This window comes from Symphodus melops (assembly GCF_947650265.1).
Source record: "Symphodus melops genome assembly, chromosome: 20".
Taxonomy (NCBI): domain Eukaryota; kingdom Metazoa; phylum Chordata; class Actinopteri; order Labriformes; family Labridae; genus Symphodus; species Symphodus melops.
Window position 1 is genome coordinate 18,839,695 of NC_136710.1, and position 26,884 is coordinate 18,866,578.

At 42.3% G+C, this 26,884-nt stretch overlaps 1 protein-coding gene across 1 annotated transcript; it reads left to right on the forward strand.

Moving 5' to 3' along the window:
* Positions 1 to 3: 3 nt before the first annotated feature.
* Positions 4 to 24,135, forward strand: LOC306841687 (uncharacterized protein; the record flags this gene model as incomplete). The annotated part of the gene is made up of 6 exons (XM_079371634.1): positions 4 to 800; positions 1,103 to 1,249; positions 18,214 to 18,286; positions 18,473 to 18,654; positions 23,584 to 23,730; positions 23,978 to 24,135. Exons 1-6 carry the CDS (start codon positions 719 to 721, stop codon positions 24,133 to 24,135), a joined length of 789 nt encoding a protein of 262 aa, XP_079227760.1. The 5' UTR covers positions 4 to 718.
* Between the last annotated feature and the right edge of the window lie 2,749 nt (positions 24,136 to 26,884).

Here is a 26,884-nt window from a genome sequence, read left to right on the forward strand (position 1 = left end):
TGGAACAGGTCTGATAGTTATTGTCTGTATGGACACACACACACACACACACAGACACACACACACACACACACACACACACACACACACACTCTGTTTAATGAACGATGGGGAGGAGTCGAGACTTTGACGTGCGTTTACAGCCAGCTGAGGGAGAGTTTAGAAAACATCGACCTACGTTGGCTGTTTGTTAAATGAATGCTGCTTCACTCGTAGACACAGGCTCTTTAAATATCAAACTTAATAACACAATGAATACAAACAACATGTAAACAGAATATACCCAAAACATAGCTAAAAGTTCTGTTTGTCACTTCCTCTTCTAGTGATAAGATACTTTCTGCTGCTGCAGCATGTTCAGGACTAAATGTACTCAGTCATGTTTCATCTAAAGATGTGCAGCCTCTTTCTACATCATTAGAATGATATTTAGAGCAGTGAGCGGGTAAACTGCAATAACTTTGTCTTATTTTTTAACTGTGCGTGTGTGTGTGTGTGTGTGTGAGAGAGAGAGAGAGAGAGAGAGAGAGCGAATCACACCTTCTGAGGAAGTGTATCTCTTGGTTTTGTGGTCTGTTAGTAAATTAACAACTCTGCATCATGGAACAACACCTGCAGCTACACCGATTAAAGTATTTATAGATCTATACAGAGTGTTTATATCCTGCAACACATCAGTCAGAACATCAGGAGCTGTTCAGAGCTCAAGCATCCAACCATGCATTGGACCGCTACGATCACCGTCGCCCTCCTGAACGTGACGTGGATTTTCTTCTTTTTGCAAGCAGATCCTTTCTCAGGTAAGAAGAGTCACGCAAATAAAAACTCATTTTTACTTCATTCTGAAAAAAGCTTTTTGCAAGTTGAACTGCACCTTTAAGTCCCAGGCGCTGAGAAAAGCTTTAAAACGTGATGTCGTTTGAATCATCAACAGTTTCTCTGATATCTTAATCTGTATTTTCTTCCACGTCCCGTCTGAGGCTCCATAGCTTGTGTCACTTTGACAACTTCACATGAAAAATGTTTAAGATAACGCCAAGCATGGATTAAGTTGTGGTGATTTCCCCGATGTGTTCACGATGCTGTGATGGTGTTTTCACAGTGTTTGTGCAGAGAAGAAGCTCGGATGAAGAGACGCTGTATGGAGAGTTTTGTCTTCACCTGCAGTCTGATACGAACCCGACATCAACTCCACATTCAGTCAGCGACACCAGGAAGAAAACCAACGACACCAACACCACCGCTGAAGGTAAGCCATGTCTGTCAGCTGCATGTCTCATACATTCATGATAAAACCTTTAGAAACATTTCCATTAATTGCTTAAAGCTCCACATTCACATTGCAGCATTGTCTGCTCCCAGTAGATCACAAAAGTTTTTTTTTTTTTTACCAGTGACTATTCTGACGGTATTTATGTTAAAACCTGCAGCTCTCAGCTATTTATCTGTCTTCTATTCTCTCTCTCGCTCTCTCTCTCTCTCTCTCTCTCTCTCTCTATATATATATATATATATATATATATATATTTGTAAATAAAGAAAAATCTTGCTCTGCTGAGTTCGGGGTTTGATAAACACGTGGTTATGGAATCTGACCAGTCATTTTTCTTTCACTGCATCCCATAATATGGCCTTTATATGGCCCGAGCACAGTTACAGTACACTGTGGGAAAAACCCATAGATGTAAACTGTGACTTTACAGGTTGAGGTGGAAACTCTAGTTTTCCCAAATGGTTGTGTGAGGACTGTATTGCAACGATCTCATGTATTCTATTTGCTTTCTTCTACTGGAGACCTGGATGAGAAGACTTCAGCCTCTCCTGATGCTCTGGGAGCGACTTCCTCAGACGTCAGCACAGACGCTGGGATGAGTGAAAGCAGCACCTCAGCAGCTTCTCTTTTTACAAACACCCATCGTTCAGCTGCTCCTCTACCACCCAAGAACAATCAGAACAGACCAGGAGACAAACCTGGTGAGTCCTTTTCCTCAACATCCATTATATTTCTTTATCTCTAAAAGCCACTTCTATTTACTGAGCTTCAAGTTTTTGGCTTCAAGTATAGATGTTACTTTTTCATAGGGAGCTGCTGCTTCAAGTTTCTCCAAGCTTTAAATATAGATGTTCTTACATTACACAACACACGTGTAAGTGTTTCTGACAGCAATCTTTCTGTCACAATCACGGGTAGAAAACAGGGAGGAGGACACAACTGCAGAAAACAAAACAAAAGATTTAAACAAAAGGCAAAACAAAACGTACTCAAAAATAACGTCCTGGTGGCTGACCTAACTTGGACACCAGTTCAGGGAAAGGGCCAGATTGCTGACCGACCACAAGGATTAGTTCTGGGGGACAGCCAGGTGGCAGACCCACGAAAGCCAGGAATTTCACCGAGGGCCCAGGAGCCTGAAGACCCATCGACGAGGGGCCAAGAGTCAGCCGGGCCACCGACGAGAGATCATCAGGCATCAGCCGGACTACAGAGAAGAGTGCACCAGGCATCGGCAGGACCATCGGGAGAACGGCAGGCGTAGACTGGGCCGCCAAGGAGGCTCCATCAGGCGTCTGCAGTACCACCAAGAGGATGTCAGGCATTGGGAGGATGTCAGGCATCGACTGGTCCGCCGAGAAAATGTCGTCGGGCGTCGGCTTAACCGCAGAGGAGACGTCGTTGGATGTCGGCCGGACCTCCAAGAGAAGCTCAGGCGTTTGCCGGCTCACAGAGGGAACGTCAGGTGTCGGCCGGACCGCCGAGAAGACGTAAACTGGACGCAGACGGCGCTCTGCAGGTCCAGGATCAGGAAGCACGGAGTGTTCAGTGGGATCAGGAACAGATACAGGAAGCGCTCTGCAGGATAATGAACAGATACAGGAAGCAGGGTGCGCCTGGGAGGCTGCTTCAGGCGTCTGCAGTACCACCGGGAGGACGTCAGGTGTCAGCAGGACCACCAGGAGGATGTCAGGCATCGGGAGGATGTCAGGCATCGACTGCTCCGCCGAGGATACATCGTCGGGCATCGGCTGAACCGCAGAGGATACGTTGAAGGATGTCGGCCGGAACGCCGAGGGAAGCTCAGGCGTCGGCCGGATCACAGAGGGAACGTCGTCACGCGTCGGCCGGACCACCGAGAGAAGCTAAGGTGTTGGCCGAATCGCAGAGGGAACGTCGTCAGGTGTCTGCCGAACTGCTGAGGGAAGCTCAGGTGTCAGCAGGATCACAGAGGGAACGTAGTCAGGCATCGGCCGGACCGCCAAGGGAAGCTCAGGCGTCGGCCTGGTCACAGAGGGGATGTAGTCAGGCATCGGCTGGACTACAGAGGAGACATTGGCTGGGCCACAGAGGAGACGGTTTCAGGCATAGGCCAGACCGCAGAGGAGACGTCGTCGGGCATCGGGCGGATCGCAGAGGACACGTCAGCAGGCATTGGCCGGACCGCTGTGAAGACGTCATCAGGTGTTGGCCGGACCCCCGAGATGATGTCGTCGGGTGTCGGCCGGACCGCCGAGAAGAAGTCAACTGGACGCAGACGTCGCTCTGCAGGTCCAGGATCAGCAAGCATGGAGTGCTCAGCGGGATCAGGAACAGAAACAGGAAGCAGGTAGCGCTCTGCAGGATCAGGACCAGGTACAGGAAGCAGGGGGACGGTTGCTTCCCGACACCCGACGACATCATCTCGGGGGTCCGGCCAACACCCAATGACGTCTTCACAGCGGTCCGGCCAATGCCTGCTGACGTGTCCTCTGCGATCCGCCCGAATCAGGAACAGGACGCAGACAGCGCTCTACCGAAACTGGTGAAAGATGGCGCTCTGCAGAATCAGGAACAGGAATCAGGGGTTGATCAGCGGGAACAGGAAGCAGAGTCTCTGAGGTACCAGAAGGCCGAAGCCTTGGCCGAGGCGTGAGCTGTACTTTTGGCCGAGGCTTGGGTTGAGGCCTGGACTGAGGCCTGGACTGAAGCTTAGGCTGCTGTGAAAGGCTTGATTACAAAAAAATACTCTTGTCTTTTCAGGAAGCATATGCGTCAACGAAGGTCTTGAGTTTATTTCCCTTTGAGCCTCACAAAAGGCTGCCTCTCTTTCCTCGTCGCAGAAAGCCATTTTCAAATCATTCTTAAGGCAGGTGAGGTTATATGTCACAGAGGCAGAGGTATCAAAAATGACAGGCAAGAATCAAAAGTCAAAAGCAAACTTGGTCAGAACAGGAAGGCTGAACAGAAAAAATAATGCTGGTAACGCTGCTACAAAAAGACGAGACGAACTGACAAGGAGTGAGGGGAAACAGACACTATATACTGAAAGGGGGTGGAGTTAACAAGACACAGGTGAGACACATCAGGTAATCAGCAGAGTGGGAAACACTAGGGGGGAAGGACACGCAGCCAATAGACCTGAAAAGACACAGGGTAAGAATCAAAGTAAAACACAAACACAAGACATGATACATGAGGGAAACGGGAATAAACTAAACCCTTAACCCGGGGATGTGACCGAAACAAGCAGAACACTAAGGAAAGAATGAAAACTAAAACACATAAAATCAAACCATGACACTTTTTATATTCTCTATCCAGAATAGAGACTAAAAAAGGCAAAAGATTCTGTGTGGATCCAGAGTCTGAGTGGTGAAGAAGGCAAATAAATCTAGGCTTAATTAAAGAGGGCATTGAACGAGAGCCAGTAATGGCCGAATGCTCAGATAGCGCTCTATGTATGGAAGTCGTCCTCTAAGCGCGTCTCCCCAGTTGAAGTTCATCCATTAAATCATTTAACCTTTGTCTATTATCAAGAGGTTGTTGTTTTTAATTGTGCACTGTGTGCTTCTTTTATCAGCAATCTTTGCTCCTTGCTGCTGTAACAATGTAAATTTCTCCATTCTCCGAGATGAATAAAGGACTATGTTATATTCCTCTGAAGTCACGCTGATGCTGGTATACTTTTCTCAAAAGGAAAATCTTGTTCTGCTGAGTTCGGGGTTTGATAAACACATGGTTATGGAATCTGATCAGTCTTTTTTCTTTCACTGCATCCCATAATATGGCCTTTATATGGCCCGAGCACAGTTACAGTACACTGTGGGAAAAACCCATAGATGTAAACTGTGACTTTACAGGTTGAGGTGGAAACTCTAGTTTTCCCAAATGGTTGTGTGAGGACTGTATTGCAACGATCTCATGTATTCTATTTGCTTTCTTCTACTGGAGACCTGGATGAGAAGACTTCAGCCTCTCCTGATGCTCTGGGAGCGACTTCCTCAGACGTCAGCACAGACGCTGGGATGAGTGAAAGCAGCACCTCAGCAGCTTCTCTTTTTACAAACACCCATCGTTCAGCTGCTCCTCTACCACCCAAGAACAATCAGAACAGACCAGGAGACAAACCTGGTGAGTCCTTTTCCTCAACATCCACTATATTTCTTTATCTCTAAAAGCCACTTCTATTTACTGAGCTTCAAGTTTTTGGCTTCAAGTATAGATGTTACTTTTTCATAGAGGGCTGCTGCTTCAAGTTTTTCCAAGGACGGATTCCTTTAAAGATGATTAAGCATGTCCGGGTAACAGCCAGTCATTGCCCCACATTTACAATCATGTAAGTAAAGTTTATAATTTATTAAAAAAGTAAATGTGCTTTAATGAAGCTTCCTAAACTTCAGATATGCTTACAAAGCACAACACACACATGTAAATGTTACTGACAGCAATCTTTTTATATTTTCTCTCCAGAATAGAGACGACAAGAGGTCAAGAACTATGTGTGGATCCAGAGTCTGAGTGGTGGAGAATGCAAATAACTCTAGGCCTAATTAAAAAGGGTGTTGAACCAGACCTATTGTTGGGCATGTGAGCTTTGTGACATGGTACGTTATCCTGCTGGAAATAGCCATCTGTGATCATAAAGGGTTGGACGTGGTCAACAACAATGCTCAGGTCGGCTGTGGCGTTTAAATGATGCTTAATACGTACACAGGGGCCTCGGCTGTGACCTGTGGTTATTTGAGTTTCTTTTGCTTTTCTATCAGCTCAGTCTGTCCATTCCTCTCTGACCTCTGACCTCTGGCTTCAATAAGGCGTTTTCACCCAGAGAAATGCCACGTAATTTTTCTTCTGACCATTCTCTGTAAACCCTTGAGATGGTTGTAGATTAAAGTAGATTAGCTGTTTCTAAAACACTTTAACCAGCTCGTCTGGCACCATCAACCATACAATGTTCAAAGTCTCTTTTTTTCTCCATTTTGATGCTCGATATGAACTTCAGTAAATAGTCTTGTCCATGTCTACATGCCTAAATGACGTGAGATGCTGCCATTTGACAGACAGACAGACAGACAGACAGACAGACAGACAGACAGACAGACAGACAGACAGACAGACAGAAAGACAGACAGACAGACAGACAGACAGACAGACAGACAGACAGACAGACAGACAGACAGACAGACAGACAGACAGACAGACAGACAGACAGACAGACAGATAGATAGATAGATAGATAGATTCAAGTTTTAGGCTGATTAGATGGTTTGCATGACGGAGCAGTTGAACAGCTGCACCTTATAAAGTGGTCGGTGAGTGTATATGTAGCATAATCATGTGACTTACATTGGATTTGACATATTCTTTGTGTGTTGTATATTCTGTTTATTAATAAACGTTTTATCTTTGCTGCATCATTTGTGTGACAGTTTGTTGTTTATTTCAGCGTACGCCTCATCAAGCTCAAACCTTTTCTGATTGGACAAAGTGAGAATGTTGTTGTTGTGAGCGCTTGTGTTGTTACGTGTTCTCTCACTCTTCCCCCTCGACTCTATGACCTTTGATTTCATCTGTTAACATGGAGGAGGCGGAGCTTATGAGCTGTACTGAAGCCAACCAGTAGGGGGAGCTAGTCATGAATTTATGGAGCTTAATGATGAAGTGTATTTTACATGCAACATAATGTAATATAAACAAGTATGTGAAGTGTAAGTATGCTGCTGAAACATGTGAGCTGTTGGTGGGACAACTGGTGTTCTTAAAGTTAGAGATTTGTTTAACATCAAAGACAATGAAGGGGTCTATTTGGGGTCATTCCTTAAGACTGTGAAAGATAAACAGTTTGGTAGTGAAATGAGAACAGATCCTTAGGATACATTGGGGGAGATAAGAAGTCACCGCATGATGACCTGTAACCTTTGAAGTCACATGTCCTGAGGAACCACAGGGGGTGCAGGACTGTAGGAGATGCACACCTGAATGATCAAAGCCGAAATGAAGTTGTAATTGTCCTGGTGTTGTTGACCGATGCTGTATAAATACTAGGGTCTTTTCTTTGTTCATGAGGAATCTCAATAGGCTGGTGACTCTCCCAGGTAACATGGCTAACCTGGACTGATGCTGTTTCTTGTCTTTGTAAAAACATTTCTTACATTACAAGCAAGTCAGTGTCAGCGGATATTTCTTCATCATCTACACATCATCGTCAAAGGAGGAGAACTTGAGAAACTACACTGATTTGGGTGGGACAGAGGGGCTCCGGTTCAAATCCTGATGCGGACTAATCTGGATCATGGAGCTCCTCTTTAACATGTGTGTGACGTGTGTTGTTGTGAATCCACTCTGAGTATGTTCTTCTTCTTCTCTCTAGTCCTCGACTAAAACAGCTTTTCTACACAATGTTTTGAGTTGTTGTCGATTAAAAAATAAAACTATTTCAGCTGCAGTTTGTGTGTGTGTGTGTGTGTGTGTGTGTGTGTGTGTGTGTGTGTGTGTGTGTGTGTGTGTGTGTGTGTGTGTGTGTGTGTGTGTGTGTGTGTGTGTGTGTGTGTGTGTGTGTGTGATACGAACCCGACATCAACTCCACATTCAGTCAGCGACACCAGGAAGAAAACCAACGACACCAACATGACCGCTGAAGGTAAGCCATGTCTGTCAGCTGCATGTCTCATACATTCATGATAAAACCTTTAGAAACATTTCCATTAATTGCTTAAAGCTCCACATTCACATGGCAGCATTGTCTGCTCCCAGTAGATCACAAAACTCCCCTCAAAGCAGACAATTCAAGTCCTACCTTGTGCAATAACATGTTTGACTTTATGTGCATCACAGTGTTTTTGTTTTTTTTAAGCAGTGACTATTCTGGCGGTATTTATGTTAAAACCTGCAGCTCTCAGCTATTTATCTGTCTTCTATTCTCTCTCTCTCTCTCTCTCTCTCTCTCTCTCTCTATATATATATATATATATATATATATATATATATATATATAAAAAGGAAAATCTTGCTCTGCTGAGTTGGGGGTTTGATAAACACGTGGTTATGGAATCTGATCAGTCTTTTTTCTTTCACTGCATCCCATAATATGGCCTTTATATGGCCCGAGCACAGTTACAGTACACTGTGGGAAAAACCCATAGATGTAAACTGTGACTTTACAGGTTGAGGTGGAAACTCTAGTTTTCCCAAATGGTTGTGTGAGGACTGTATTGCAACGATCTCATGTATTCTATTTGCTTTCTTCTACTGGAGACCTGGATGAGAAGACTTCAGCCTCTCCTGATGCTCTGGGAGCGACTTCCTCAGACGTCAGCACAGACGCTGGGATGAGTGAAAGCAGCACCTCAGCAGCTTCTCTTTTTACAACCACCCATCGTTCAGCTGCTCCTCTAACACCCAAGAACAATCAGAACAGACCAGGAGATGGACCTGGTGAGTCCTTTTCCTCAACATCCATTATATTTCTTTATCTCTAAAAGCCACTTCTATTTACTGAGCTTCAAGTTTTTGGCTTCAAGTATAGATGTTACTTTTTCATAGAGAGGTGCTGCTTCAAGTTTTTCCAAGGACGGATACCTTTAAAGATGATTAAGCATGTCCGGGTAACAGCCAGTCATTGCCCCACATTTACACTCATGTAAGTAAAGTTTATAATTTATTAAAAAAGTAAATGTGCTTTAATGAAGCTTCCTAAACTTCAGATATGCTTACAAAGCACAACACACACGTGTAAATGTTACTGACAGCAATCTTTTTATATTTTCTCTCCAGAATAGAGACGACAAGAGGCAAAGAAATATGTGTGGATCCAGAGTCTGAGTGGTGGAAAAGGCTGATAAATGCAGTCTTAATTAAAAAGGGTGTTGAACCAGACCCATTGTTGGGCATGTGAGCTTTGTGACATGGTACGTTATCCTGCTGGAAATAGCCATCTGTGATCATAAAGGGTTGGACGTGGTCAACAACAATGCTCAGGTCGGCTGTGGTGTTTAAATGATGATTAATACGTACACAGGGGCCTCGGCTGTGACCTGTGGTTATTTGAGTTTCTTTTGCTTTTCTATCAGCTCAGTCTGTCCATTCCTCTCTGACCTCTGACCTCTGGCTTCAATAAGGCGTTTTCACCCAGAGAAATGCCACGTAATTTTTCTTCTGACCATTCTCTGTAAACCCTTGAGATGGTTGTAGATTAAAGTAGATTAGCTGTTTCTAAAACACTTTAACCAGCTCGTCTGGCACCATCAACCATACAATGTTCAAAGTCTCTTTTTTTCTCCATTTTGATGCTCGATATGAACTTCAGTAAATAGACTTGTCCATGTCTACATGCCTAAATGAATTGAGATGCTGCCATTTGACAGACAGACAGACAGACAGACAGACAGACAGATACTTTATTGATCCCGAGGGAAATTCAAGTTTTAGGCTGATTAGATGGTTTGCATGACGGAGCAGTTGAACAGCTGCACCTTATAAAGTGGTCGGTGAGTGTATATGTAGCATAATCATGTGACTTACATTGGATTTGACATATTCTTTGTGTGTTGTTTATTCTGTTTATTAATAAACGTTTTATCTTTGCTGCATCATTTGTGTGACAGTTTGTTGTTTATTTCAGCGTACGCCTCATCAAGCACAAACCTTTTCTGATTGGACAAAGTGAGAATGTTCTTGTGAGCGCTTGTGTTGTTACGTGTTCTCTCACTCTTCCCCCTCGACTCTATGACCTTTGATTTCATCTGTTAACATGGAGGAGGTGGAGCTTATGAGCTGTACTGAAGCCAGCCAGTAGGGGGAGCTAGTCATGAATTTATGGAGCTTAATGATGAAGTGTATTTTACATGCAACATAATGTAATATAAACAAGTATGTGAAGTGTAAGTATGCTGCTGAAACATGTGAGCTGTTGGTGGGACAACTGGTGTTCTTAAAGTTAGAGATTTGTTTAACATCAAAGACAATGAAGGGGTCTATTTGGGGTCATTCCTTAAGACTGTGAAAGATAAACAGTTTGGTAGTGAAATGAGAACAGATCCTTAGGATACATTGGGGGAGATAAGAAGTCACCGCATGATGACCTGTAACCTTTGAAGTCACATGTCCTGAGGAACCACAGGGGGTGCAGGACTGTAGGAGATGCACACCTGAATGATCAAAGCCGAAATGAAGTCGTAATTGTCCTAGTGTTGTTGACCGATGTTGTATAAATACTAGGGTCTTTTCTTTGTTCATGAGGAATCACAATAGGCTGGTGACTCTCCCAGGTAACATGGCTAACCTGGGCTGATGCTGTTTCTTGTCTTTGTAAAACATTTCTTACATTACAAGCAAGTCAGTGTCAGCGGATATTTCTTCATCATCTACACATCATCGTCAAAGGAGGAGAACTTGAGAAACTACACTGATTTGGGTGGGACCAGAGGGGCTCCAGTTCAAATCCTGATGCGGACTAATCTGGATCACGGAGCTCCTCTTGAACATGTGTGTGACGTGTGTTGTTGTGAATCCACTCTGAGTATGTTCTTCTTCTTCTCTCTAGTCCTCGACTAAAACAGCTTTTCTACACAATGTTTTGAGCTGTTGTAGATTAAAAAATAAAACTATTTCAGCTGCAGTTTGTGTGTGTGTGTGTGTGTGTGTGTGTGTGTGTGTGTGTGTGTGTGTGTGTGTGTGTGTGTGTGTGTGTGTGTGTGTGTGTGTGTGTGTGTGTGTGTGTGTGTGTGTGTGTGTGTGTGATACGAACCCGACATCAACTCCACATTCAGTCAGCGACACCAGGAAGAAAACCAACGACACCAACATGAACGCTGAAGGTAAGCCATGTCTGTCAGCTGCATGTCTCATACATTCATGATAAAACCTTTAGAAACATTTCCATTAATTGCTTAAAGCTCCACATTCACATGGCAGCATTGTGTGCTCCCAGTAGATCACAAAACTCCCCTCAAAGCAGACAATTCAAGTCCTACCTTGTGCAATAACATGTTTGACTTTATGTGCATCACAGTGTTTTTGTTTTTTTTAAGCAGTGACTATTCTGGCGGTATTTATGTTAAAACCTGCAGCTCTCAGCTATTTATCTGTCTTCTATTCTCTCTCTCTCTCTCTCTCTCTCTCTATATATATATATATATATATATATATATATATATATATAAAGTAAAATCTTATTTTGCTGAGTTGGGGGTTTGATAAACACGTGGTTATGGAAGATGATCAGTCATTTTTCTTTCACTGCATCCCATAATATGGCCTTTATATGGCCCGAGCACAGTTACAGTACACTGTGGGAAAAACCCATAGATGTAAACTGTGACTTTACAGGTTGAGGTGGAAACTGCTTGCTTTCTTCTACTGGAGACCTGGATGAGAAGACTTCAGCCTCTCCTGATGCTCTGGGAGCGACTTCCTCAGACGTCAGCACAGACGCTGGGATGAGTGAAAGCAGCACCTCAGCAGCTTCTCTTTTTACAAACACCCATCGTTCAGCTGCTCCTCTACCACCCAAGAACAATCAGAACAGACCAGGAGACAAACCTGGTGAGTCCTTTTCCTCAACATCCATTATATTTCTTCATCTCTAAAAGCCACTTCTATTTACTGAGCTTCAAGTTTTTGGCTTCAAGTATAGATGTTACTTTTTCATAGGGGGCTGCTGTAATGGGTTTTTCCAAAGACCGATACCTTCAAGTAGGATTAAGGGTTACAGGGTAACAGCCAGTCATTGCCCCAAACGTGCAATCATGTAAGTAAAATTTATAATTTATTAAAAAAGTAAATGTGCTTTAATGAAGCTTCCTAAACTTCAGATATGCTTACAAAGCAAAGCAAAAGCAAGCAAGCAAAAAAAATTAAACAGGTCTGACAGTTATTGTCTGTATGGACACACACACACACACACACACACACACACACACACACACACACACACACACACACACACACACACACTGTTTAATGAACGATGGGGAGGAGTTGAGACTTTGACGTGCGTTTACAGCCAGCTGAGGGAGAGTTTAGAAAACATCGATCTACGTTGGCTGTTTGTTAAATGAATGCTGCTTCACTCGTAGACACAGGCTCTTTAAATATCAAGCTTAATAACACAATGAATACAAACAACATGTAAACAGAATATACCCAAAACATAGCTAAAAGTTATTTTCGTCACTTCCTCTTCTAGTGATAAGATACTTTCTGCTGCTGCAGCATGTTCAGGACTAAATGTACTCGGTCATGTTTCATCTAAAGATGTGCAGCCTCTTTCTACATCATTAGAATGATATTTAGAGCAGTGAGCGGGGTAAACTGCAATAACTTTGTCTTCTTATTTTTTAACTGTAGTGTAAAAAGCGTGTCACAATCAGTGTCTTACTGTTTCAATCACACACGTGTTAATGACAGACGATCGACAAAGAAACAGGGAACCAGCCAGAGCTGAAATCATGACCTGAGCGACTGATGGACGACCAGAGCTCAGCTTGTGTTGACTCTACATGCAGTTCTTTTTTTGTTTTATTTGCATCACTTCCTGTTTTTATGACAGTGTTTTATCATTTGCGACACTTTCCTGTTGGTTTTTTTTTGCATTTTAATAAGCTTTTGTGAACCAGCATCATATCTGAAGCTGCAGCTCGATTACTGGATGGGAAATGTTTTGAGCCGTTGGTTAAATGTCTGAAAAGTAAAAAATAAAACATTCTGACTGGACTGCAGTTTGTGTCGTGTGTGAGATCAAACCTTCTGCACAAGATTAAATCTTTGTTTTGTGATCAAATGATAAATTATTCAACTCTGCGTCACGGAAAAAAACCATCAGATACACAGATTAAAGTATTTATAGATCTATACAGAGCGTTTATATCCTGCAACACATCAGTCAGAACATCAGGAGCTGTTCAGAGCTCAAGCATCCAACCATGCATTGGACCGCTACGATCACCGTCGCCCTCCTGAACGTGACGTGGATTTTCTTCTTTTTCCAAGCAGATCCTTTCTCAGGTAAGAAGAGTCATGCAAATAAAACCTCATTTTTACTTCATTCTGAAAAAAGCTTTTTGCAAGTTGAACTGCACCTTTAAGTCCCAGGCGCTGAGAAAAGCTTTAAAACGTGATGTCGTTTGAATCATCAACAGTTTCTCTGATATCTTAATCTGTATTTTCTTCCACGTCCCTTCTGAGGCTCCATAGCTTGTGTCACTTTGACAACTTCACATGAAAAATGTTTAAGATAACGATTAAGTTGTGGTGATTTCCCCGATGTGTTCACGATGCTGTGATGGTGTTTTCACAGTGTTTGTGCAGAGAAGAAGCTCGGATGAAGAGACGCTGTATGGAGAGTTTTGTCTTCACCTGCAGTCTGATACGAACCCGACATCAACTCCACATTCAGTCAGCGACACCAGGAAGAAAACCAACGACACCAACACGACCGCTGAAGGTAAGCCATGTCTGTATATATCTGGCATGTGATAAAGAGGACAAACATATTTACTTTTTCACGCCGTATTTCAAAACATATTCGACAACCCTTTCACACAGCGAGGTTGTAAAAGTGGTCTGAAAGTTACTAAAAAAAATCATGTTTCGATCCTGTATGACAAGATAACGAGGGGGGGGGGGGGTACAATCTGGTCAACTTGCTTATATGCATTTTTTCACAGCAGCCTTGAAGAACAATCTGCTTCTGAATGCTTCCATGGAGACCAGCAGTCCACAAAACTGTCAGTGCAACAACACTAAAATGCTACAAAAAGATTCACAGCTTGTGGCTGTTGACTTCAGACCTCTGGCACCAGGATGTGCACACAAGCTAATGTGAGTCACTTCCTATTATTTGTTCTCTGTTATTTTATCATAAGTACTGTTTGAAACTGTGTGTGTGATGAGGAGCCTGTCAAGGATGAGGCCATCCCAAAAATCCATCAATTAAAAACGAGTGTGTGTGAGTGAGTGTGGACAGGCCCGTGCTATGATCAGTGTTTGTACTTATGCAACAACAGGAAACATTGATCTTTTCTTGTTCTCGTGTTTTTGGAAAAGCCTTACCTATACCAACATGGAGGTGTGCATGGATCCAGAAGCTTTATTTGGTCCACCTGCTTCGTAAGTTCTTGAGTTTTTTGGGAGTTAAAAAAAAATCAGTCCTGTATTGCAACGATGTCACATATTTCTTTGCTTCCATACAGAGACCTGGATGAGAAGACTTCAGCCTCTCCTGATGCTCTGGGAGCGACTTCCTCAGACGTCAGCACAGACGCTGGGATGAGTGAAAGCAGCACCTCAGCAGCTTCTCTTTTTACAAACACCCATCGTTCAGCTGCTCCTCTACCACCCAAGATCAATCAGACCAGACCAAGAGACAAACTTGGTGAGTCCTTTTCCTCACCAACAATTATATTTCTTTATCTCTAAAAGCCACTTCTATTTACTGAGCTTCAAGTTTTTGGCTTCAAGTATAGATGTTACTTTTTCATAGAGCTCTGCTGCTTCAAGTTTATCCCAAAACCGATACGTTTGAATGGGATTGTGAGTTACAGGGTAACAGCCAGTCGTTGCCCCAAACGTGGAATCATGTAAGTAAAGTTTATAATTTATTAAAAAAGTAAATGTGCTTTAATGAAGCTTCCTAAACTTCAGATATGCTTACAAAGCAGAACACACACATGTAAATGTTACTGACACCAATCTTTTTATATTTTCTCTACAGAATAGAGACGACAAGAGGTCATGAATTCTGTGTGGATCCAGAGTCTGAGTGGTGGAGAAGGCTAATAAATCGAGGCCTAATTAAAAAGGGTGTTGAACCAGACCTATTGTTGGGCATGTGAGCTTTGTGACATGGTACGTTATCCTGCTGGAAATAGCCATCTGTGATCATAAAGGGTTGGACGTGGTCAACAACAATGCTCAGGTCGGCTGTGGTGTTTAAATGATGCTTAATACGTACACAGGGGCCTCGGCTGTGACCTGTGGTTATTTGAGTTTCTTTTGCTTTTCTATCAGCTCAGTCTGTCCATTCCTCTCTGACCTCTGACCTCTGGCATCAATAAGGCGTTTTCACCCAGAGAAATGCCACGTAATTTTTCTTCTGACCATTCTCTGTAAACCCTTGAGATGGTTGTAGATTAAAGTAGATTAGCTGTTTCTAAAACACTTTAACCAGCTCGTCTGGCACCATCAACCATACAATGTTCAAAGTCTCTTTTTTTCTCCTTTTTGATGCTCGATATGAACTTCAGTAAATAGACTTGTCCATGTCTACATGCCTAAATGAATTGAGATGCTGCCATTTGATAGATAGATAGATAGATAGATAGATAGATAGATAGATAGATAGATAGATAGATAGATAGATAGATAGATAGATAGATAGATAGATAGATAGATAGATAGATAGATAGATAGATAGATAGATAGATAGATAGATAGATAGACAGATAGATAGATAGACAGATAGACAGATAGATAGAGATTTCATTTTAAGATTCTTTTATTTGTTTTTAAATCTTTAAATGGTCTCGCCCCACCTTACCTCTCTGAGCTGCTCCATCTCTACGCTCCTGCCCGGTGCCTCAGGTCAGCTGACCAGCTGCTCCTGGAGGTACCCAGGTCTAAGTGAAGCTCAGAGGGGATAGGGCTTTTTCTACTGCCGGTCCCAAACTCTGGAATGATCTCCCACTGCACATAAGACACGCCCCCTCACTGTTCATTTTTAAAACTCATCTGAAAACACATTTTTATTCTTTGGCTTTTAACCCAGCATGAGACTCTGTTCTTGTTTTAGTGTTTTATTGTTTTTATTGTTTTAACCCTGTTAGTGTTTTACTTATGTTTTACGTTTGTGCTCTTCATGGATGTACAGCACTTTGTCACAGCTACGGCTGTTTAAAGCGCTTTATAAATAAAGTTGAGTTGAGTTGAGTTGAGATAGATAGACAGACAGACAGACAGACAGACAGACAGACAGACAGACAGACAGACAGACAGACAGACAGACAGACAGACAGACAGACAGACAGACAGACAGACAGACAGACAGACAGACAGACAGACAGACAGACAGATAGATAGATAGATTCAAGTTTTAGGCTGATTAGATGGTTTGCATGACGGAGCAGTTGAACAGCTGCACCTTATAAAGTGGTCGGTGAGTGTATATGTAGCATAATCATGTGACTTACATTGGATTTGACATGTTCTTTGTGTGTTGTTTATTCTGTTTATTAATAAACGTTTTATCTTTGCTGCATCATTTGTGTGACAGTTTGTTGTTTATTTCAGCGTACGCCTCATCAAGCACAAACCTTTTCTGATTGGACAAAGTGAGAATGTTGTTGTTGTGAGCGCTTGTGTTGTTGCTTCATACGTGTTCTCTCACTCTTCCCCCTCGACTCTATGACCTTTGATTTCATCTGTTAACATGGAGGAGGCTGAGCTTATGAGCTGTACTGAAGCCAACCAGTAGGGGGAGCTAGTCATGAATTTATCGAGCTTTATGACTTGGGTGGGACCAGAGGGGCTCCGGTTCAAATCCTGATGCGGACTAATCTGGATCATGGAGCTCCTCTTGAACATGTGTGTGACGTGTGTTGTTGTAAATCCACTCTGAGTATGTTCTTCTTCTTCTCTCTAGTCCTTGACTAAAACAGCTTTTCTACACAATGTTTTGAGCTGTTGTAGATTAAAAAATAAAACAATTTCAGCTGCAGTTTGTGTGGTGTGTGTGTGTGTGTGTGTGCCTGTGTGTGTGTGTGTGTGTGAGAGTGAGAGTGAGAGGGGGAGGGACAGACAGAGACAGACAGATAGCGATCAAAAATGGCGGCGACCACGCGTGGTCACGTGATGGCGGACACAGAACGTGATCTACGTTTCAGCAGCGTCTGGAAAGCCACAGGTCTCTATGTGTGTGCGTTTACCGAAAGGTGTGTGTGTAAAGGCGAGAGAGCGAGAGAAAACAACGCACCTCGACCACTCAATCTCGGACTGGAGCTCACCACAACTCAGAGCACAGTTTACGTCGCGTACCAGAAGCTAGTGGCCGGATTTGTATCAGACGGCGTTCACACTAGTCTTTCTGATAGTGAGTCTATTACCCGGTTATGACGTGGGAGCTCACAGATAAACACCCGGGACACAGCGGCACAAATAAGGAGAACAAAAGAGATTTTACTCTGGTAAAATCTAAGACACAGTGGTCAAACAAAGAGAACAAAGGAGATTTTACTCTGGTAAAATCTAAGACACAGTGGTCAAACACCAAGCAAATATTATCACCGTTTCACTATAATAACTCAGTTATTAAACACACTCTCTATATCTAACTGCCCAGACCTAGCTAAGCCTCACTTGAAACCGTTTCGTCCACGGTTGATGAAAGGAAGAAAAGAGGTTCTGGAGCGGCCTTTCTGCAGTTGTAAGGTGATGGCGGTGCGTGTCCAGTGGGGTTGAGCAGGGCCGTCGTGTCCTCAGTCGAGCGAGGTGATCTCCGTGGGTGTCCTTTCTTTAAAGGACGGAACGAGACGTAATCCTTACAGTCTCTCTCAATACCGTTTCAATACGGGAGAAATAGACGCGCTTCTTTGGAGATGCGTTCAAGTGGATGATCTAAGCTCGGAATTTCGGACGTCGGTGTGCTTCAAGGCCTTTGGATCAGCTGCGCGCCAAAACTTTTAAACAAAGAGAAGCATGCTGGAAACAGGAACAGAGTTGGGTATCCTCGGACGTCGCCAGACGACGTTTGAAAGAGAGTGAACAATGGGGCATGGCCGGCTTTATACCTCCCAGACTTCACACCTATGTGTTAGGTGTGGCAAGGCATTCTGGGAGTACCTGCAAGGCATGCTGGGATAAAGAGTCTTTTGTCGTAGTTCTCCAAACATACACAGCCTGAACTTTGCCATCCTGGCTGGACCCAACACTGGTCAATTTCCTTATATCTATTTTTTTCACAGCAGCCTTGAAGAACAATCTGCTTCTAAATGCTTCCAAGGAGACCAGCAGTCCACAAAACTGTCAGTGCAACAACAGGTAACATTGATCTTTTCTTGTTCTCGTGTTTTTGGAAAAGCCTTACCTATACCAACATGGAGGTGTGCATGGATCCAGAAGCTTTATTTGGTCCACCTGCTTCGTAAGTTCTTGTGTTTTTTGGGAGTTAAAAAAAAATCAGTCCTGTATTGCAACGATGTCACATATTTCTTTGCTTCCACACAGAGACCTGGATGAGAAGACTTCAGCCTCTCCTGATGCTCTGGGAGCGACTTCCTCAGACGTCAGCACAGACGCTGGGATGAGTGAAAGCAGCACCTCAGCAGCTTCTCTTTTTACAACCACCCATCGTTCAGCTGCTCCTCTACCACCCAAGAACAATCAGAACAGACGAGGAGAGATACCTGGTGAGTCCTTTTCCTCAACATCCATTATATTTCTTTATCTCTAAAAGCCACTTCTATTTACTGAGCTTCAAGTTTTTGGCTTCAAGTACAGATGTTACTTTTTCATAGAGGGCTGCTGCTTCAAGTTTATCCAAAAACGGATACGTTTCAAGATGATTAAGTATGTCCGGGTAACAGCCAGTCATTGCCCCACATTTACACTCATGTAAGTAAAGTTTATAATTTATTAAAAAAGTAAATGTGCTTTAATGAAGCTTCCTAAACTTCAGATATGCTTACAAAGCACAACACACACATGTAAATGTTACTGACAGCAATCTTTTATATTTTCTCTCCAGAATAGAGACGACAAGAGGTCAAGAATTCTGTGTGGATCCAGAGTCTGAGTGGTGGAAAAGGGTAATAAATGCAGTCTTAATTAAAAAGGGTGTTAAACCAGACCCATTGTTGGGCATGTGAGCTTTGTGACATGGTACGTTATCCTGCTGGAAATAGCCATCTGTGATCATAAAGGGTTGGACGTGGTCAACAACAATGCTCAGGTCGGCTGTGGCGTTTAAATGATGCTTAATAAGTAAACAGGGGCCTCGGCTGTGACCTGTGGTTATTTGAGTTTCTTTTGCTTTTCTATCAGCTCAGTCTGTCCATTCCTCTCTGACCTCTGACCTCTGGCATCAATAAGGCGTTTTCGCCCAGAGAAATGCCACGTAATTTTTCTTCTGACCATTCTCTGTAAACCCTTGAGATGGTTGTAGATTAAAGTAGATTAGCTGTTTCTAAAACACTTTAACCAGCTCGTCTGGCACCATCAACCATACAATGTTCAAAGTCTCTTTTTTTTCTCCTTTTTGATGCTCGATATGAACTTCAGTAAATAGTCTTGTCCATGTCTACATGCCTAAATGAATTGAGATGCTGCCATTTCATAGATAGATAGATAGATAGATAGATAGATAGATACTTTATTGATCCCGAGGGACATTCAAGTTTTAGGCTGATTAGATGGTTTGCATGACGGAGCAGTTGAACAGCTGCACCTTATAAAGTGGTCGGTGAGTGTATATGTAGAGATGTGTGTATATAATCATGTGACTTACATTGGATTTGACATATTCTTTGTGTGTTGTATATTCTGTTTATTAATAAACGTTTTATCTTTGCTGCATCATTTGTGTGACAGTTTGTTGTTTATTTCAGCGTACGCCTCATCAAGCACAAACCTTTTCTGATTGGACAAAGTGAGAATGTTCTTGTGAGCGCTTGTGTTGTTACGTGTTCTCTCACTCTTCCCCCTCGACTCTATGACCTTTGATTTCATCTGTTAACATGGAGGAGGCGGAGCTTATGAGCTGTACTGAAGCCAACCAGTAGGGGGAGCTAGTCATGAATTTATGGAGCTTAATGATGAAGTGTATTTTACATGCAACATAATGTAATATAAACAAGTATGTGAAGTGTAAGTATGCTGCTGAAACATGTGAGCTATTGGTGGGACAAATGGTGTTCTTAAAGTTAGAGATTTGTTTAACATCAAAGACAATGAAGGGGTCTATTTGGGTCATTCCTTAAGACTGTGAAAGATAAACAGTTTGGTAGTGAAATGAGAACAGATCCTTAGGATACATTGGGGGAGATAAGAAGTCACCGCATGATGACCTGTAACCTTTGAAGTCACATGTCCTGAGGAACCACAGGGGGTGCAGGACTGTAGGAGATGCACACCTGAATGATCAAAGCCGAAATGAAGTCGTAAATGTCCTGGTGTTGTTGACCGATGCTGTATAAATACAAGGGTCTTTTCTTTGTTCATGAGGAATCTCAATAGGCTGGTGACTCTCCCAGGTAACATGGCTAACCTGGACTGATGCTGTTTCTTGTCTTTGTAAAAACATTTCTTACATTACAAGCAAGTCAGTGTCAGCGGATATTTCTTCATCATCTACACATCATCGTCAAAGGAGGAGAACTTGAGAAACTACACTGATTTGGGTGGGACAGAGGGGCTCCGGTTCAAATCCTGATGCGGACTAATCTGGATCATGGAGCTCCTCTTTAACATGTGTGTGACGTGTGTTGTTGTGAATCCACTCTGAGTATGTTCTTCTTCTTCTCTCTAGTCCTCGACTAAAACAGCTTTTCTACACAATGTTTTGAGCTGTTGTAGATTAAAAAATAAAACTATTTCAGCTGCAGTTGTGTGTGTGTGTGTGTGTGTGTGTGTGTGTGTGTGTGTGTGTGTGTGTGTGTGTGTGTGTGTGTGTGTGTGTGTGTGTGTGTGTGTGTGTGTGTGTGTGTGTGTGTGTGTGTGTGTGTGTGATACGAACCCGACATCAACTCCACATTCAGTCAGCGACACCAGGAAGAAAACCAACGACACCAACATGACCGCTGAAGGTAAGCCATGTCTGTCAGCTGCATGTCTCATACATTCATGATAAAACCTTTAGAAACATTTCCATTAATTGCTTAAAGCTCCACATTCACATGGCAGCATTGTGTGCTCCCAGTAGATCACAAAACTCCCCTCAAAGCAGACAATTCAAGTCCTACCTTGTGCAATAACATGTTTGACTTTATGTGCATCACAGTGTTTTTGTTTTTTTTAAGCAGTGACTATTCTGGCGGTATTTATGTTAAAACCTGCAGCTCTCAGCTATTTATCTGTCTTCTATTCTCTCTCTCTCTCTCTCTCTCTCTCTCTCTATATATATATATATATATATATATATATATAAAGTAAAATCTTATTTTGCTGAGTTGGGGGTTTGATAAACACGTGGTTATGGAAGATGATCAGTCATTTTTCTTTCACTGCATCCCATAATATGGCCTTTATATGGCCCGAGCACAGTTACAGTACACTGTGGGAAAAACCCATAGATGTAAACTGTGACTTTACAGGTTGAGGTGGAAACTCTAGTTTTCCCAAATGGTTGTGTGAGGACTGTATTGCAACGATCTCATGTATTCTATTTGCTTTCTTCTACTGGAGACCTGGATGAGAAGACTTCAGCCTCTCCTGATGCTCTGGGAGCGACTTCCTCAGACGTCAGCACAGACGCTGGGATGAGTGAAAGCAGCACCTCAGCAGCTTCTCTTTTTACAAACACCCATCGTTCAGCTGCTCCTCTACCACCCAAGAACAATCAGAACAGACCAGGAGACAAACCTGGTGAGTCCTTTTCCTCAACATCCATTATATTTCTTCATCTCTAAAAGCCACTTCTATTTACTGAGCTTCAAGTTTTTGGCTTCAAGTACAGATGTTACTTTTTCATAGGGGGCTGCTGTAATGGGTTTTTCCAAAGACCGATACCTTCAAGTAGGATTAAGGGTTACAGGGTAACAGCCAGTCATTGCCCCAAACGTGCAATCATGTAAGTAAAATTTATAATTTATTAAAAAAGTAAATGTGCTTTAATGAAGCTTCCTAAACTTCAGATATGCTTACAAAGCAAAGCAAAAGCAAGCAAGCAAAAAAAATTAAACAGGTCTGACAGTTATTGTCTGTATGGACACACACACACACACACACACACACACACACACACACACACACACACACACACACACACACACACACACACACACACTGTTTAATGAACGATGGGGAGGAGTTGAGACTTTGACGTGCGTTTACAGCCAGCTGAGGGAGAGTTTAGAAAACATCGACCTACGTTGGCTGTTTGTTAAATGAATGCTGCTTCACTCGTAGACACAGGCTCTTTAAATATCAAGCTTAATAACACAATGAATACAAACAACATGTAAACAGAATATACCCAAAACATAGCTAAAAGTTCTGTTTGCCACTTCCTCTTCTAGTGATAAGATACTTTCTGCTGCTGCAGCATGTTCAGGACTAAATGTACTCGGTCATGTTTCATCTAAAGATGTGCAGCCTCTTTCTACATCATTAGAATGATATTTAGAGCAGTGAGCGGGTTAACTGCAATAACTTTGTCTTATTTTTTAACTGTAGTGTAAAAAGCGTGTCACAATCAGTGTCTTACTGTTTCAATCACACACGTGTTAATGACAGAAGATCGACAAAGAAACAGGGAACCAGCCAGAGCTGAAATCATGACCTGAGCGACTGATGGACGACCAGAGCTCAGCTTGTGTTGACTCTACATGCAGTTCTTTTTGTTGTTTTATTTGCATCACTTCCTGTTTTTATGACAGTGTTTTATCATTTGCGACACTTTCCTGTTGTTTTGTTGCATTTTAATAAGCTTTTGTGAACCAGCATCATATCTGAAGCTGCAGCTCGATTACTGGATGGGAAATGTTTTGAGCCGTTGGTTAAATGTCTGAAAAGTAAAAAATAAAACATTCTGACTGGACTGCAGTTTGTGTCGTGTGTGAGATCAAACCTTCTGCACAAGATTAAATCTTTGTTTTGTGATCAAATGATAAATTATTCAACTCTGCGTCACGGGAAAACACCCGCAGATACACAGATTAAAGTATTTATAGATCTATACAGAGTGTTTATATCCTGCAACACATCAGTCAGAACATCAGGAGCTGTTCAGAGCTCAAGCATCCAACCATGCATTGGACCGCTACGATCACCGTCGCCCTCCTGAACGTGACGTGGATTTTCTTCTTTTTCCAAGGAGATCCTTTCTCAGGTAAGAAGAGTCATGCAAATAAAACCTCATTTTTACTTCATTCTGAAAAAAGCTTTTTGCAAGTTGAACTGCACCTTTAAGTCCGAGGCGCTGAGAAAAGCTTTAAAACGTGATGTCGTTTGAATCATCAACAGTTTCTCTGATATCTTAATCTGTATTTTCTTCCACGTCCCTTCTGAGGCTCCATAGCTTGTGTCACTTTGACAACTTCACATGAAAAATGTTTAAGATAACGATTAAGTTGTGGTGATTTCCCCGATGTGTTCACGATGCTGTGATGGTGTTTTCACAGTGTTTGTGCAGAGAAGAAGCTCGGATGAAGAGACGCTGTATGGAGAGTTTTGTCTTCACCTGCAGTCTGATACGAACCCGACATCAACTCCACATTCAGGCAGCGACACCAGGAAGAAAACCAACGACACCAACACGACCGCTGAAGGTAAGCCATGTCTGTATATATCTGTGGACTTTCTCGTGGCATGTGTGATGAAGAGGACAAACATATTTACTTTTTCACGCCGTATTTCAAAACATATTCGACAACCCTTTCACACAGCGAGGTTGTAAAAGTGGTCTGAAAGTTACTAAAAAAAATCATGTTTCGATCCTGTATGACAAGATAACGAGGGGGGGGGGGGGGGGGGGGTACAATCTGGTCAACTTGCTTATATCCATTTTTTTCACAGCAGCCTTGAAGAACAATCTGCTTCTAAATGCTTCCAAGGAGACCAGCAGTCCACAAAACTGTCAGTGCAACAACACAAAAATGCAACAAAAAGATTCACAGCTTGTGGATGTTGACTTCAGACCTCTGGCACCAGGATGTGCACACAAGCTAATGTGAGTCACTTCATATTATTTGTTCTCTGTTATTTTATCATGAGTACTGTTTGAAACTGTGTGTGTGATGAGGAGCCTGTCAAGGATGAAGCCATCCCAAAAATCTATCAATTAAAAACGAGTGTGTGTGAGTGAGTGTGGACGTGCCCGTGCTATTATCAGTGTTTGTACTTATGCAACAACAGGTAACATTGATCTTTTCTTGTTCTCGTGTTTTTGGAAAAGCCTTACCTATACCAACATGGAGGTGTGCATGGATCCAGAAGCTTTATTTGATCCACCTGCTTCGTAAGTTCTTGTGTTTTTTGGGAGTTAAAAAAAATCAGTCCTGTATTGCAACGATGTCACATATTTCTTTGCTTCCATACAGAGACCTGGATGAGAAGACTTCAGCCTCTCCTGATGCTCTGGGAGCGACTTCCTCAGACGTCAGCACAGACGCTGGGATGAGTGAAAGCAGCACCTCAGCAGCTTCTCTTTTTACAAACACCCATCGTTCAGCTGCTCCTCTAACACCCAAGAACAATCAGACCAGACCAGGAGACATACCTGGTGAGTCCTTTTCCTCACCATCCATTATATTTCTTTATCTCTAAAAGCCACTTCTATTTACTGAGCTTCACATTTTTGGCTTCAAGTATAGATGTTACTTTTTCATAGAGGGCTGCTGCTTCAAGTTTTTCCAAGGACGGATTCCTATAAAGATGATGAAGCATATCCGGGAAACAGCCAGTCATTGCCCCACATTTACACTCATGTAAGTAAAGTTTATAATTTATTAAAAAAGTAAATGTGCTTCAATGAAGCTTCCTAAACTTCAGATATGCTTACAAAGCACAACACACACATGTAAATGTTACTGACAGCAATCTTTTTATATTTTCTCTCCAGAATACAGATGAAAAACGGCAAAAAATTCTGTTTGGATCCAGAGTCTAAGTGGTGGAAAAGGGTAATAAATGCAGTCTTAATTAAAAAGGGTGTTAAACCAGACCCATTGTTGGGTATGTGAGCTTTGTGACATGGTACGTTATCCTGCTGGAAATAGCCATCTGTGATCATAAAGGGTTGGACGTGGTCAACAACAATGCTCAGGTCGGCTGTGGCGTTTAAATGATGCTTAATAAGTAAACAGGGGCCTCGGCTGTGACCTGTGGTTATTTGAGTTTCTTTTGCTTTTCTATCAGCTCAGTCTGTCCATTCCTCTCTGACCTCTGACCTCTGGCTTCAATAAGGCGTTTTCACCCAGAGAAATGCCACGTAATTTTTCTTCTGACCATTCTCTGTAAACCCTTGAGATGGTTGTAGATTAAAGTAGATTAGCTGTTTCTAAAACACTTTAACCAGCTCGTCTGGCACCATCAACCATACAATGTTCAAAGTCTCTTTTTTTCTCCATTTTGATGCTCGATATGAACTTCAGTAAATAGTCTTGTCCATGTCTACATGCCTAAATGAATTGAGATGCTGCCATTTGATGGATGGATGGATGGATGGGTGGGTGGGTGGGTAGGTAGGTAGGTAGGTAGAGAGATAGATAGATAGATAGATAGATAGATAGATAGATAGATAGATAGATAGATAGATAGATAGATAGATAGATAGATAGATAGATAGATAGATAGATAGATAGATAGATAGATAGATAGATAGATAGATAGATAGATAGATATAGAGTTCATTTTAAGATTCTTTTATTTGTTTTTAAATCTGTAAATGATCTCGCCCCACCTTACCTCTCTGAGCTGCTCCATCCCTACGCTCCTGCCCGGTGCCTCAGGTCAGCTGACCAGCTGCTCCTGGAGGTACCCAGGTCTAAGTGAAGCTCAGAGGGGATAGGGCTTTTTCTTCTGCCGGTCCCAAACTCTGGAATGATCTCCCACTGTACATAAGACACGCCCCCTCACTGTCCATTTTTAAAACTCATCTTAAAACACATTTTTATTCTTTGGCTTTTAACCCAGCATGAGACTCTGTTCTTGTTTTAGTCTTTTATTGTTTTTATTGTTTTTATTGTTTTATCCCTTTTAGTGTTTTACTTATGTTTTACGTTTGTGCTCTTCATGGATGTACAGCACTTTGTCACAGCTACGGCTGTTTAAAGCGCTTTATCAATAAAGTTGAGTTGAGTTGAGTTGAGATGGATGGATGGATGGATAGATAGATAGATAGATACTTTATTGATCCCGAGGGAAATTCAAGTTTTCGGCTGATTAGATGGTTTGCATGACGGAGCAGTTGAACAGCTGCACCTTATAAAGTGGTCGGTGAGTGTATATGTAGAGATGTGTGTATATAATCATGTGACTTACATTTGATTTGACATGTTCTTTGTGTGTTGTTTATTCTGTTTATTAATAAACGTTTTATCTTTGCTGCATCATTTGTGTGACAGTTTGTTGTTTATTTCAGCGTACGCCTCATCAAGCACAAACCTTTTCTGATTGGACAAAGTGAGACTAAAACAGCTTTTCTACACAATGTTTTGAGTTGTTGTCGATTAAAAAATAAAACTATTTCAGCTGCAGTTTGTGTGTGTGTGTGTGTGTGTGTGTGTGTGTGTGAGAGAGAGAGAGAGAGAGAGAGAGAGAGAGAGAGAGAGAGAGCAAATCACACCTTCTGAGGAAGTGTATCTCTTGGTTTTGTGGTCTATTAGTAAATTAACAACTCTGCATCACGGGAAAACACCCGCAGATACACAGATTAAAGTATTTATAGATCTATACAGAGCGTTTATATCCTGCAACACATCA